This window comes from Lathyrus oleraceus, chromosome 7 (genome assembly GCF_024323335.1).
Source record: "Lathyrus oleraceus cultivar Zhongwan6 chromosome 7, CAAS_Psat_ZW6_1.0, whole genome shotgun sequence".
Classification (NCBI taxonomy): Eukaryota; Viridiplantae; Streptophyta; class Magnoliopsida; order Fabales; family Fabaceae; genus Lathyrus; species Lathyrus oleraceus.
The window spans coordinates 539,968,611-539,983,691 of record NC_066585.1 but is presented as its reverse complement, the minus strand read 5'-3'; the positions used below and the strand labels follow the sequence as shown (position 1 = coordinate 539,983,691).

At 35.7% G+C, this 15,081-nt stretch overlaps 1 protein-coding gene and 1 pseudogene across 1 annotated transcript; both read right to left on the bottom strand.

Annotated features, from left to right (window-relative positions):
- Window positions 1-5,786: 5,786 nt before the first annotated feature.
- On the bottom strand, window positions 5,787-7,228 carry LOC127104874 (pentatricopeptide repeat-containing protein At3g04130, mitochondrial-like; annotated as a pseudogene).
- Window positions 7,229-12,121: 4,893 nt separating this feature from the next.
- On the bottom strand, window positions 12,122-14,673 carry LOC127107152 (pentatricopeptide repeat-containing protein At3g04130, mitochondrial). The gene has a single exon (XM_051044432.1). It carries the CDS (start codon window positions 14,409-14,411, stop codon window positions 12,879-12,881), a length of 1,533 nt encoding a protein of 510 aa, XP_050900389.1. The 5' UTR covers window positions 14,412-14,673; the 3' UTR covers window positions 12,122-12,878.
- Between the last annotated feature and the right edge of the window lie 408 nt (window positions 14,674-15,081).

The window sequence follows — 15,081 nt, the reverse complement described above, 5'->3', positions numbered from 1 at the left end:
GGACCAATAAATCGAGGTGTCAACTTCTTCGACTTCAAAGCTCGACCAACCCCAGTTATCGGAGTAACACGAAGAAACACATGATCTCCCTCTTGAAACTCAAGTGACTTCCTCCTCTTGTCGTGATAACTCTTCTGACGACTCTGAGCAATCCTCATCTTCTCCTGAATCATCTTAATCTTTTCCGTAGTTTGTTGAACAATCTCCGGTCCAACCACAGCACTCTCACCGGACTCATACCAACATAAAGGTGTCCGACATCTCCTACCATACAAAGCTTCAAACGGTGCCATACCAATGCTCGAATGAAAACTATTGTTGTAGGTAAACTCAATCAAAGGTAAATAACAATCCCAAGCACCTCCCTTTTCCAAAACACAAGCCCTCAAAAGATCCTCCAGTGACTGAATCGTCCTCTCAGTCTGACCATCAGTCTGCGGATGATATGCAGAACTCAATCTCAGCTTAGTTCCCAAAGCCCTCTGCAAACCTTCCCAGAACTTCGATGTAAATCTAGGATCTCTGTCCGAAACAATACTCGACGGAATACCATGCAAACTTACAATTTTCTCAATATACAACTCAGCTAATCTCTCTAACGGATAATCCATTCTGATCGGAATGAAATGAGCCGATTTTGTCAATCTGTCAACAATCACCCAAATAGCTTCAAAATTCTTAATTGTCCTTGATAAACCAGAAACAAAATCCATACTGATATTATCCCACTTCCACTCTGGAATAGCCAACGGTTGCATTAGCCCAGACGGCTTCTGATGCTCAATCTTTGACTTCTGACAAGTCAAACAAGAATAAACAAAACTCGCAATTTCTCTTTTCATTCCCGGCCACCAAAATAACTTTTTCAAATCATGATACATCTTCGTAGCCCCAGGATGAATACTCAGGCCACTACGATGTCCTTCCTCAAGAATACTCTTCTTAAGTTCGGTAACATCCGGAATACACACCTGATTACCAAATTTCAAAACACCATTCTCATCAACTCTGAATTCACCACCTTGACCTTGATTCACTAGAGTCAACTTATCAACCAAAAGCACATCGGATTTCTGACCCTCTCTAATCTCATCCAGAATACCACTCATTAACTTCAACATTCCCAGTTTAACACTATTGTGAGTACTCTCACACACCAAACTCAAGTCTCTAAACTGCTCAATTAAATCCAATTCCTTAACCATTAACATAGGCATATGCAATGATTTCCGACTCAATGCATCAGCCACTACATTTGCTTTACCCGGATGGTAATTCAAACCAAAGTCATAATCCTTCAGAAACTCTAACCATCTCCTCTGTCTCATATTCAGCTCTTTCTGATCAAACAAATACTTTAAACTTTTATGGTCACTGAAAACCTCAAATCTTGACCCGTACAAGTAATGCCTCCATAACTTCGGAACAAATACCACAGCTGCCAACTCTAAATCGTGTGTCGGATAGTTCCTCTCATGAACCTTCAGTTGTCTCGAAGCATAAGCTACAACCTGCTTATTCTGCATCAAAACACCACCCAAACCCAACAATGAAGCATCACAGTAAACCTCAAATGGTTCCGACGGACTTGGTAATATCAAAATAGGAGCAGTAGTTAACCTTCTCTTTAACTCTTGGAAACCTTCTTCACATTTTGAGTCCCAAACAAACGCTTGCCCCTTTCTAGTCAACATCGTCAACGGTAACGCCAACTTAGAAAATCCCTCAATGAATTTCCTATAATAACCTGCAAGTCCAAGAAAACTCCTTATCTCAGAAACTGACTTCGGAGCTTCCCACTTAGATACCGCTTCTATCTTAGAAGGATCAACAGCAACACCACCTCTTGAAACCACATGACCAAGAAAACTAACCCCTTCTAACCAAAATTCACACTTGGACAGTTTAGCAAATAACTTCTTTTCTCGTAGAACTCCTAAAACCACTCTCAAATGTTCAGCATGCTCTTCTTCAGGTCCGACCTATTCATATTTTGTAGCTCGGCATGCGATTTCTTCATACTCGACCTCAATAACTTGACCTCGAGAAATCTAGGATGTACAACATTGTTAGATAAAAACTAAAATGCATCAAAACATGTGTCACCACCTAAATCTATATATATGGGTGATTTCTCCTTTTTACTTTTGCTTATTTGATTCTCTTTCAATCTTTCTCAACTTGGTGAATTCTTTCATCTTACCTAAAAACTTATTCGGCAAAGTTTCACATTTCTTTATGGAATGAGTTGTCAACTACGTTGATGTTTGTGATATAGGACAATCTAGTTTTAAATAAACTTTGAACAAAATATAGTGATTTTGAAATCTACCCAATACACATAATGTGTTCGGTTGGATTTTGAGGCGGGTCACTTCGAAGTGGAAAAATATTTCTGAGAACCCATATCTTTTTAGATCAATACACATCATACTATAAGCATTTGCTATAAGATGGCCCATTTCAGGTAAGCACGTCCATGTTTTCTCCGCTACCAGACCGCTAACACAAGGAATATGAGATTCATGAATTGAATTGAAATGCTTTTTTCAAGTATAACATTGTGTATGATTTCTTATGTGTTTTCAACTCTTTGGGAATTTGTTGGCAGACAAGTGTATGATTATCCTCTTCTCTGCCGAGAAAATCTAAAACAGCATGATAACTGCAATTACCTTCACCTTTAACATCTATCATCCATTCAATGTATTTGTGCATAAAAACTGACATCTCTACAATTTGTTTATTTTTTAATAAAGTGGTGAATAAAATGGCTTGCTAATGAGAGCATCTTTAAAATAACTTTTTTGAGATTTTTAAGTTGGAGAATCTAGAAAATGTGTCTCAACATGTTCAAAATAGGACGGAGACCGTTGAATTGTCACTCTGTGTTGGTTTGACTTTCTTAGGAGCACCCTTTGTTTTACCAACTCTGATGGTGATTTCAAATATGTGGTTTATGGATAGGCAATCTTCTTCAACTTCTCTTTGATGTTCAATTTCATGTTGTCATCAACTTTCAAAAATATCTCTTGAATCACTTCTTATTCAGTCATGATAGATATATTCAATTTATCATCCTTCATTACATCATCATCATCAAACTAGATATTTTTTTAGTGCTTGTAAACCTCGTCTACTTATATGGGTCTATCAAGTTTCATCTTCTTTAAACAAGCACACGTAAGACCATATGTTTTCCTAAGCGTACAACCACACTTTGAGTTATCTGAACCTACTTTCTTTGCTCGCTTGACTTCGGGATAAATAAAATTCAATCTCGCTCAAGATATATTGTCCACTAACTGTGAATAAATATTTTTGTCTCTGAATCTATGTTTTAATATTACAATATTGCGACCAAATGATGTATGTATCTCTACATAAATCACATTTACTATTTCCTACCAATTCTTCAATCTAGCATGAGCAGATTCAACTTTGTTAGTCGTTGTATTTTCAAACTGTGTAACCTGGTCGGTCCAAGTACAAACAATTTTCTCATCACCTGATATGGAATTTTACTTTCAACATATTTCAATAAATCCATATATTTCTCACACATTCTCCTGAAATGTATTACAGATTCGGCATATAACTCTTCCGTAGAAGAATTTACTATAACAATAATCCATTATGTTTCCCAATATCACATCATCTTTGACCATTTTTCCATCTCCACCCTTGATTTTTTTTGTCCTTGTCGTGGGCTTAAGTCAACTTCTCACATTTTCTATTATTTCATACCTACAAAGTAATGCATACGAGTAGGAAGCACCCTTGTAACCAAATTCATCAGTTTGACATTGTGATCGATGTCAATGACCTTTGACATTTTTTCTTGGTCCTTCAACATAGTCTGACACACTTCTAAAGTCCAAGTAACACTCTTCTCTTTTTCACTTTCCAAAAATGCAAACCCTAATGAAAAAATCATCTCTGTAAAAGTAACACCAATAATTTTCATAAGTGGAAACTTGTACTTGTTGGTCTTATATGTTGAATCAATAATGAGAACAGTGAAAAATATGTTGAACAACTTGATGGAATCCAGATGAGTCCAAAATATATCTCAAACGATCTCTCCATCCTCGAACACTTTGTACCTAGATACATGATGATTATCATCCAAAAGCTTCAATAGTTATTGCATTTTAGTTCTTTGACCTCTTATCCCCTTGTTGTTTCGGGCACAAATATTCTATTCTTGCTTTATATTTGAGACATTTTGAGGTCTTTTCCCTTTCAAAGATACAAATATGTTTTTTTATTGCACCATGTTCAATGTCATGTCAGGAACAAGATATTTCTCTTCAGGATTAAGGCGACGTGCAATGGGATGGTCGGCTAATTTGTAACATAAGTCATGATTATGTATACCACAAACTACATTAAATATCAGTGTATTATTTGCCATAAGGTACGTGTGCAACTTAAAAGGACACTCATATTTGCTCGTTCCAGTGTCATCCCGTTTCAACTTTCAAATAGGTTTTGTGTACTTGTCACTTCTTTCGCATCTCATAGTCACAAATGTTTGTCTTCTATCAGAACATATATCTGACTTCCCGATTACAACGTTGAATCCCCAATTTGACAGTCTTTGTGTGGATCCATTTAAGTATATGTTCACAAACACCAAACTCTTATTTATTTGTAAATTGTTTACTAGCATCTATCTTGACATCAACCGATTTAACATCCATAGACACAATAGTTTTGCGGACAACGTCATGGTGCATCATATCTAAGGTTAATCATAACAGGAAAAAAAACTCAAATTCAACATTACAATAATCTAAAAATACCATTCAACAATAATTTGGAATTACACTTTCAAACGCATGTTCATTTTTATACATCAAAAACCAGATTATGAATAGTAACGAGGAAGGAAATACATGTACATTATCTTAAATTTTAGTTTTTTTTGCTCTTTTTTATGTGAAAAATAGAAGAATGTTGTTTTGAAGTACAAAATTTGATTGAGTATGGAAGGAGACTTTGATGGGATTTGAAGAAGAATGCGAAGAATGTTATTTTTAAGTATAAAATTTGATTGAGTATGGAATGAGACTTTGGTAGGGTTTCAAGAAGAACGAGGGTATGATCATGATGTATGCAAAGTGGTATTTTATTCAATTTCCTGCTTGACAAATCTAAAAGTGCACTTCTAAATTATTCACTGAATTGTGAAATAAACATAATCAGTGTAGTATAGGGATTAGTTCAAAAATACACTTCCGAACTATTTTTTGTCAAAATGAAAAATGAAAGGTGTCTTCCTTACCACGTATTTTAGTTGTATTATGAAAGTCCGGAAGTATTATCCCAAAATATAAGAAGGACAATTTTTAGATTCATTAAGGGGGCTCTTCACCACTAAAGGTGGGAAGAGCAATCCAATACACAAACAACAAAATAAAAATAAAAATAAAAGTTAAATTATGCTAAGGGCAATTTGAGAAGGGAAAAAAAAACTTATTACTTTGTGAGAGACGAGATACAAGGAGAATTGACCATCATGTATTGAGTAAAATTCTAACACCGGAAAGTATCGTTTAAATACAGTTCACAGTGTAATACAAAGAGAGCATCAAAACAAGCTTATAGGCACCATTTCATGTTATGGCTGAGTCTTGATAAAAATCTGTAAGTTGATACTGTAATGCTTGTACTTTGTAGTGACTATAGAGAATGACAATGACACAACACTCACTGAGCCTGTTTCTTTGAAGGCACTTGACACCTCATAAATAGGTTATACAATCTCTCTGCAAGAATAGTCTCGTACAACTTTGAAACTGCACTTTTATGGCAAATAATCAAACGGATTACAATTACATTCTCCCCCTTCATCATTCAACATATCAAACCTATTCAACTTTAGGTTTGAGTCTTCTGATCAAGCTTCTCAGTTTTAGGGCAGTTTAACCTTCAAAATATAACATCATTTCTCTCGGCTTGTTCTTCTACCCACTCGAGTGTTTTCTCTTGTCTTTCTTTTATTTTTCTCATAAAAATTGCAAGAAATTCACTCTCTCAATTCTTTCCTTCTTACCTCTTTCTTTCTCTTCTCCCACTTTCTTCTCTGTCCCCTCCAACCAAACAAGAAGGGATTGAGAGATGATAGGCTTATAAATGAAAGGAAATGAATAATACAAAGAGAGAGGGTTATCTGTGGTGTTTGAGGATTTGAATGTTGGAGATAACCAAGTCTATTGAATATTCTTTTGAGTTTTCTTCATAAGAGATTTGCATTTAAAGGTTCTTCATAAGAATCTCAATTTTCTCAACAGCTTGATACATATTTTTCTGTTTGACTTCACCCAAGAGCAAACGGCAAGTTCTATACATAGGTACTATATCTTGATCAACCATCTCCTCAAACAGATCGAATGCCCACTTGCATCTATCTGCTCTACAAAGCCCGTGAATTAGCAGTGTATAGGTTGAAAGATCAAGACCAATATGATACTTATTTATCATGTCATTTAGTATATCATTCAATAAACTATCTATTTGCCTCATTTTAAAGCATGACTTGATCAATGGATGATAAGTCTGAATATCAGGCTTAAATAGGCCGGACTCTTCCATCTCCTTCAGAATGCCAAAAGCTCTCTCTTCTCGTGCATAGTAACAAAACATAGAAATCAATGAATTATAGGTGGATGTATTTGGGGTCACACCGGCCTTCGGCATCGCAACTTTGAATACATGCATAGCATCATCTATTCTGCCTGCTCTCCCCAACGTATAAATGAACGAATTGTAAAAAAGAGTATCAGGCTTACATCCGATAGAGCTCATTCTATCAACTACTTGCAAAGCTTCATCGATTTTTTCTGCTTTTGCCAGAGCACACATGATAGTAGTGTAAGTGACCACATTGGGAGAGCAATTTTGAGCTTGCATTTCATCAAGAAGTTCATAGACCTGGTCAAAATTCTGTTCTTCACAATAACATTGGATGATGGTGGAATAACTTATAACACAAGGGCGACAACCGTAACCTTTCATTTCTTGGATTGTCCAAAGTGCCTCCTCAACAGCGTCGGATTTTGCACCATCCATGAATCAATATGTTAAACGTGTGAGCACTAGGAGCAATGTGATGCTTCAGTTCCAAGTAAATATCACGAGCTTGCTTAACAAATTTCTCTTTGCAGAGAGTATCAAGCAACACATTCATGGATTCTGTATTCTCTCTAAGCCGAGAAACCATTCTGATCGGAATGAAATGAGCCGATTTTGTCAATCTGTCAACAATCACCCAAATAGCTTCAAAATTCTTAATTGTCCTCGATAAACCAGAAACAAAATCCATACTAATATTATCCCACTTCCACTCTGGAATAGCCAACGGTTGCATTAGCCCAGACGGCTTCTGATGCTCAATCTTTGACTTCTGACAAGTCAAACAAGAATAAACAAAACTCGCAATTTCTCTTTTCATTCCCGGCCACCAAAATAACTTTTTCAAATCATGATACATCTTCGTAGCCCCAGGATGAATACTCAGGCCACTACGATGTCCTTCCTCAAGAATACTCTTCTTAAGTTCGGTAACATCCGGAATACACACCCGATTACCAAATTTCAAAACACCATTCTCATCAACTCTGAATTCACCACCTTGACCTTGATTCACTAGAGTCAACTTATCAACCAAAAGCACATCGGATTTCTGACCCTCTCTAATCTCATCCAGAATACCACTCGTTAACTTCAACATTCCCAGTTTAACACTATTGTGAGTACTCTCACACACCAAACTCAAGTCTCTAAACTGCTCAATTAAATCCAATTCCTTAACCATTAACATAGGCATATGCAATGATTTCCGACTCAATGCATCAGCCACTACATTTGCTTTACCCGGATGGTAATTCAAACCAAAGTCATAATCCTTCAGAAACTCTAACCATCTCCTCTGTCTCATATTCAGCTCTTTCTGATCAAACAAATACTTTAAACTTTTATGGTCACTGAAAACCTCAAATCTTGACCCGTACAAGTAATGCCTCCATAACTTCGGAACAAATACCACAGCTGCCAACTCTAAATCGTGTGTCGGATAGTTCCTCTCATGAACCTTCAGTTGTCTCGAAGCATAAGCTACAACCTGCTTATTCTGCATCAAAACACCACCCAAACCCAACAATGAAGCATCACAGTAAACCTCAAATGGTTCCGACGGACTTGGTAATATCAAAATAGGAGCAGTAGTTAACCTTCTCTTTAACTCTTGGAAACCTTCTTCACATTTTGAGTCCCAAACAAACGCTTGCCCCTTTCTAGTCAACATCGTCAACGGTAACGCCAACTTAGAAAATCCCTCAATGAATTTCCTATAATAACCTGCAAGTCCAAGAAAACTCCTTATCTCAGAAACTGACTTCGGAGCTTCCCACTTAGATACCGCTTCTATCTTAGAAGGATCAACAGCAACACCACCTCTTGAAACCACATGACCAAGAAAACTAACCCCTTCTAACCAAAATTCACACTTGGACAGTTTAGCAAATAACTTCTTTTCTCGTAGAACTCCTAAAACCACTCTCAAATGTTCAGCATGCTCTTCTTCAGGTCCGACCTATTCATATTTTGTAGCTCGGCATGCGATTTCTTCATACTCGACCTCAATAACTTGACCTCGAGAAATCTAGGATGTACAACATTGTTAGATAAAAACTAAAATGCATCAAAACATGTGTCACCACCTAAATCTATATATATGGGTGATTTCTCCTTTTTACTTTTGCTTATTTGATTCTCTTTCAATCTTTCTCAACTTGGTGAATTCTTTCATCTTACCTAAAAACTTATTCGGCAAAGTTTCACATTTCTTTATGGAATGAGTTGTCAACTACGTTGATGTTTGTGATATAGGACAATCTAGTTTTAAATAAACTTTGAACAAAATATAGTGATTTTGAAATCTACCCAATACACATAATGTGTTCGGTTGGATTTTGAGGCGGGTCACTTCGAAGTGGAAAAATATTTCTGAGAACCCATATCTTTTTAGATCAATACACATCATACTATAAGCATTTGCTATAAGATGGCCCATTTCAGGTAAGCACGTCCATGTTTTCTCCGCTACCAGACCGCTAACACAAGGAATATGAGATTCATGAATTGAATTGAAATGCTTTTTTCAAGTATAACATTGTGTATGATTTCTTATGTGTTTTCAACTCTTTGGGAATTTGTTGGCAGACAAGTGTATGATTATCCTCTTCTCTGCCGAGAAAATCTAAAACAGCATGATAACTGCAATTACCTTCACCTTTAACATCTATCATCCATTCAATGTATTTGTGCATAAAAACTGACATCTCTACAATTTGTTTATTTTTTAATAAAGTGGTGAATAAAATGGCTTGCTAATGAGAGCATCTTTAAAATAACTTTTTTGAGATTTTTAAGTTGGAGAATCTAGAAAATGTGTCTCAACATGTTCAAAATAGGACGGAGACCGTTGAATTGTCACTCTGTGTTGGTTTGACTTTCTTAGGAGCACCCTTTGTTTTACCAACTCTGATGGTGATTTCAAATATGTGGTTTATGGATAGGCAATCTTCTTCAACTTCTCTTTGATGTTCAATTTCATGTTGTCATCAACTTTCAAAAATATCTCTTGAATCACTTCTTATTCAGTCATGATAGATATATTCAATTTATCATCCTTCATTACATCATCATCATCAAACTAGATATTTTTTTAGTGCTTGTAAACCTCGTCTACTTATATGGGTCTATCAAGTTTCATCTTCTTTAAACAAGCACACGTAAGACCATATGTTTTCCTAAGCGTACAACCACACTTTGAGTTATCTGAACCTACTTTCTTTGCTCGCTTGACTTCGGGATAAATAAAATTCAATCTCGCTCAAGATATATTGTCCACTAACTGTGAATAAATATTTTTGTCTCTGAATCTATGTTTTAATATTACAATATTGCGACCAAATGATGTATGTATCTCTACATAAATCACATTTACTATTTCCTACCAATTCTTCAATCTAGCATGAGCAGATTCAACTTTGTTAGTCGTTGTATTTTCAAACTGTGTAACCTGGTCGGTCCAAGTACAAACAATTTTCTCATCACCTGATATGGAATTTTACTTTCAACATATTTCAATAAATCCATATATTTCTCACACATTCTCCTGAAATGTATTACAGATTCGGCATATAACTCTTCCGTAGAAGAATTTACTATAACAATAATCCATTATGTTTCCCAATATCACATCATCTTTGACCATTTTTCCATCTCCACCCTTGATTTTTTTTGTCCTTGTCGTGGGCTTAAGTCAACTTCTCACATTTTCTATTATTTCATACCTACAAAGTAATGCATACGAGTAGGAAGCACCCTTGTAACCAAATTCATCAGTTTGACATTGTGATCGATGTCAATGACCTTTGACATTTTTTCTTGGTCCTTCAACATAGTCTGACACACTTCTAAAGTCCAAGTAACACTCTTCTCTTTTTCACTTTCCAAAAATGCAAACCCTAATGAAAAAATCATCTCTGTAAAAGTAACACCAATAATTTTCATAAGTGGAAACTTGTACTTGTTGGTCTTATATGTTGAATCAATAATGAGAACAGTGAAAAATATGTTGAACAACTTGATGGAATCCAGATGAGTCCAAAATATATCTCAAACGATCTCTCCATCCTCGAACACTTTGTACCTAGATACATGATGATTATCATCCAAAAGCTTCAATAGTTATTGCATTTTAGTTCTTTGACCTCTTATCCCCTTGTTGTTTCGGGCACAAATATTCTATTCTTGCTTTATATTTGAGACATTTTGAGGTCTTTTCCCTTTCAAAGATACAAATATGTTTTTTTATTGCACCATGTTCAATGTCATGTCAGGAACAAGATATTTCTCTTCAGGATTAAGGCGACGTGCAATGGGATGGTCGGCTAATTTGTAACATAAGTCATGATTATGTATACCACAAACCACATTAAATATCAGTGTATTATTTGCCATAAGGTACGTGTGCAACTTAAAAGGACACTCATATTTGCTCGTTCCAGTGTCATCCCGTTTCAACTTTCAAATAGGTTTTGTGTACTTGTCACTTCTTTCGCATCTCATAGTCACAAATGTTTGTCTTCTATCAGAACATATATCTGACTTCCCGATTACAACGTTGAATCCCCAATTTGACAGTCTTTGTGTGGATCCATTTAAGTATATGTTCACAAACACCAAACTCTTATTTATTTGTAAATTGTTTACTAGCATCTATCTTGACATCAACCGATTTAACATCCATAGACACAATAGTTTTGCGGACAACGTCATGGTGCATCATATCTAAGGTTAATCATAACAGGAAAAAAAACTCAAATTCAACATTACAATAATCTAAAAATACCATTCAACAATAATTTGGAATTACACTTTCAAACGCATGTTCATTTTTATACATCAAAAACCAGATTATGAATAGTAACGAGGAAGGAAATACATGTACATTATCTTAAATTTTAGTTTTTTTTGCTCTTTTTTATGTGAAAAATAGAAGAATGTTGTTTTGAAGTACAAAATTTGATTGAGTATGGAAGGAGACTTTGATGGGATTTGAAGAAGAATGCGAAGAATGTTATTTTTAAGTATAAAATTTGATTGAGTATGGAATGAGACTTTGGTAGGGTTTCAAGAAGAACGAGGGTATGATCATGATGTATGCAAAGTGGTATTTTATTCAATTTCCTGCTTGACAAATCTAAAAGTGCACTTCTAAATTATTCACTGAATTGTGAAATAAACATAATCAGTGTAGTATAGGGATTAGTTCAAAAATACACTTCCGAACTATTTTTTGTCAAAATGAAAAATGAAAGGTGTCTTCCTTACCACGTATTTTAGTTGTATTATGAAAGTCCGGAAGTATTATCCCAAAATATAAGAAGGACAATTTTTAGATTCATTAAGGGGGCTCTTCACCACTAAAGGTGGGAAGAGCAATCCAATACACAAACAACAAAATAAAAATAAAAATAAAAGTTAAATTATGCTAAGGGCAATTTGAGAAGGGAAAAAAAAACTTATTACTTTGTGAGAGACGAGATACAAGGAGAATTGACCATCATGTATTGAGTAAAATTCTAACACCGGAAAGTATCGTTTAAATACAGTTCACAGTGTAATACAAAGAGAGCATCAAAACAAGCTTATAGGCACCATTTCATGTTATGGCTGAGTCTTGATAAAAATCTGTAAGTTGATACTGTAATGCTTGTACTCTGTAGTGACTATAGAGAATGACAATGACACAACACTCACTGAGCCTGTTTCTTTGAAGGCACTTGACACCTCATAAATAGGTTATACAATCTCTCTGCAAGAATAGTCTCGTACAACTTTGAAACTGCACTTTTATGGCAAATAATCAAACGGATTACAATTACATTCTCCCCCTTCATCATTCAACATATCAAACCTATTCAACTTTAGGTTTGAGTCTTCTGATCAAGCTTCTCAGTTTTAGGGCAGTTTAACCTTCAAAATATAACATCATTTCTCTCGGCTTGTTCTTCTACCCACTCGAGTGTTTTCTCTTGTCTTTCTTTTATTTTTCTCATAAAAATTGCAAGAAATTCACTCTCTCAATTCTTTCCTTCTTACCTCTTTCTTTCTCTTCTCCCACTTTCTTCTCTGTCCCCTCCAACCAAACAAGAAGGGATTGAGAGATGATAGGCTTATAAATGAAAGGAAATGAATAATACAAAGAGAGAGGGTTATCTGTGGTGTTTGAGGATTTGAATGTTGGAGATAACCAAGTCTATTGAATATTCTTTTGAGTTTTCTTCATAAGAGATTTGCATTTAAAGGTTCTTCATAAGAATCTCAATTTTCTCAACAGCTTGATACATATTTTTCTGTTTGACTTCATCCAAGAGCAAACGGCAAGTTCTATACATAGGTACTATATCTTGATCAACCATCTCCTCAAACAGATCGAATGCCCACTTGCATCTATCTGCTCTACAAAGCCCGTGAATTAGCAGTGTATAGGTTGAAAGATCAAGACCAATATGATACTTATTTATCATGTCATTTAGTATATCATTCAATAAACTATCTATTTGCCTCATTTTAAAGCATGACTTGATCAATGGATGATAAGTCTGAATATCAGGCTTAAATAGGCCGGACTCTTCCATCTCCTTCAGAATGCCAAAAGCTCTCTCTTCTCGTGCATAGTAACAAAACATAGAAATCAATGAATTATAGGTGGATGTATTTGGGGTCACACCGGCCTTCGGCATCGCAACTTTGAATACATGCATAGCATCATCTATTCTGCCTGCTCTCCCCAACGTATAAATGAACGAATTGTAAAAAAGAGTATCAGGCTTACATCCGATAGAGCTCATTCTATCAACTACTTGCAAAGCTTCATCGATTTTTTCTGCTTTTGCCAGAGCACACATGATAGTAGTGTAAGTGACCACATTGGGAGAGCAATTTTGAGCTTGCATTTCATCAAGAAGTTCATAGACCTGGTCAAAATTCTGTTCTTCACAATAACATTGGATGATGGTGGAATAACTTATAACACAAGGGCGACAACCGTAACCTTTCATTTCTTGAATTGTCCAAAGTGCCTCCTCAACGCGTCGGATTTTGCACCATCCATGAATCAATATGTTAAACGTGTGAGCACTTGGAGCAATGTGATGCTTCAGTTCCAAGTAAATATCACGGGCTTGCTTAACAAATTTCTCTTTGCAGAGAGTATCAAGCAACACATTCATGGATTCTGTATTCTTCTCTAAGCCGAGAAACTGTAAGTCATCAAATATCCTCACCGCATCTTTCCACTGTTTTGCCCCAACAAATCTTCTCATTACTTTGGCTATAGTATCGAGGGTGACGAGACTCTCTTGACGCATTTCTTCTAAGATCTCTCTCATCTTTCCCATTACCTTCATTCTACCCAATATATCTACCATCATATCATACGATTCTCTAGAATGTTTAAAGTGTGTATGCGAACTAGCCCATTTGAATATCCCCAATGCAGACTTCCAATCATCCTTATACCGACATAGCAACCTATTAACAAGGTTTTGAGACGGATGAATACCATTTACAACTTCATCACCAATTAGAGACAGGAGAATGTCTTCCTCGCTGCCTCCTTTGCCAATTTTTGCAGTAAGAATGTCTACATATCTCGTAACATCTTGAGATTGTTCTTTACAACAAAAGTTACCAACTTCGTCTCCAGGGTGACGAGTTGCTAGAGAAGAAACGAAAGTTCGTGGACAACATATGCAAAACGGGTCGCGAACAAGAACAACACGGTGATATATTGACTGCATGGAGGTGACTTTAAGAAACTTGAGAACCATGGTGATGACTAAGACTAGAGATGATAATGAAGATCCATAATTTGCTTCAAAATAAAATCTGTGTGGAAAACAGAGTTATCAATCGCGGCAGGGAAAGGCGCGATCCCGGGCGGAGCGGCCACCACCCGCGCGAGAAGAGGGTGGCGGAGCGGCGTTTGAAAACGCGGCAGAGATCGCCGCAATCGCGGGTTGCGGGTCGCGGAGAGGAAAGGGAGAAGAAATGCAGCGGCGGAGAAGAAATGCAGCGGCGGAGAAGAAAGGAAGAAGAAAGATAGATATTAGGATTTAATGAACGGATAAGAATCAAAAGGCCTTTTTTTTTCTGAAACAAAACTAAAGTGGGCCTGAAATGGGCCTTATGTTAAAAAAGAAAAAGGCATATTAATCCTTTAGTTTCTTTAGTTTGTAATATGGTAATAAAATTTAACAAATAAAATAATATTAAACTTTATAAATATAATAACATTTAATAATAAAAATAATAATATATACATTAGATACTTTTATTTTAAAAATTTACTTAAAAACGTTTGTGTTTGATAATTTAATATTCTTTTTAATATTAATCCAAAATAATTTATTTGTATAGATTATTTATATATTTAATCTAAAAAAAATAGTCAATTTTAAAAAGTCGAACAAAACTTATCCCGCTATCCCAGTTTTTGGG

Excerpts from the sequence above, each read along its gene's own strand:
- LOC127107152 (XM_051044432.1), bottom strand. The coding sequence starts at position 14,411 with ATGGTTCTCAAGTTTCTTAAAGTCACCTCCATGCAGTCAATATATCAC.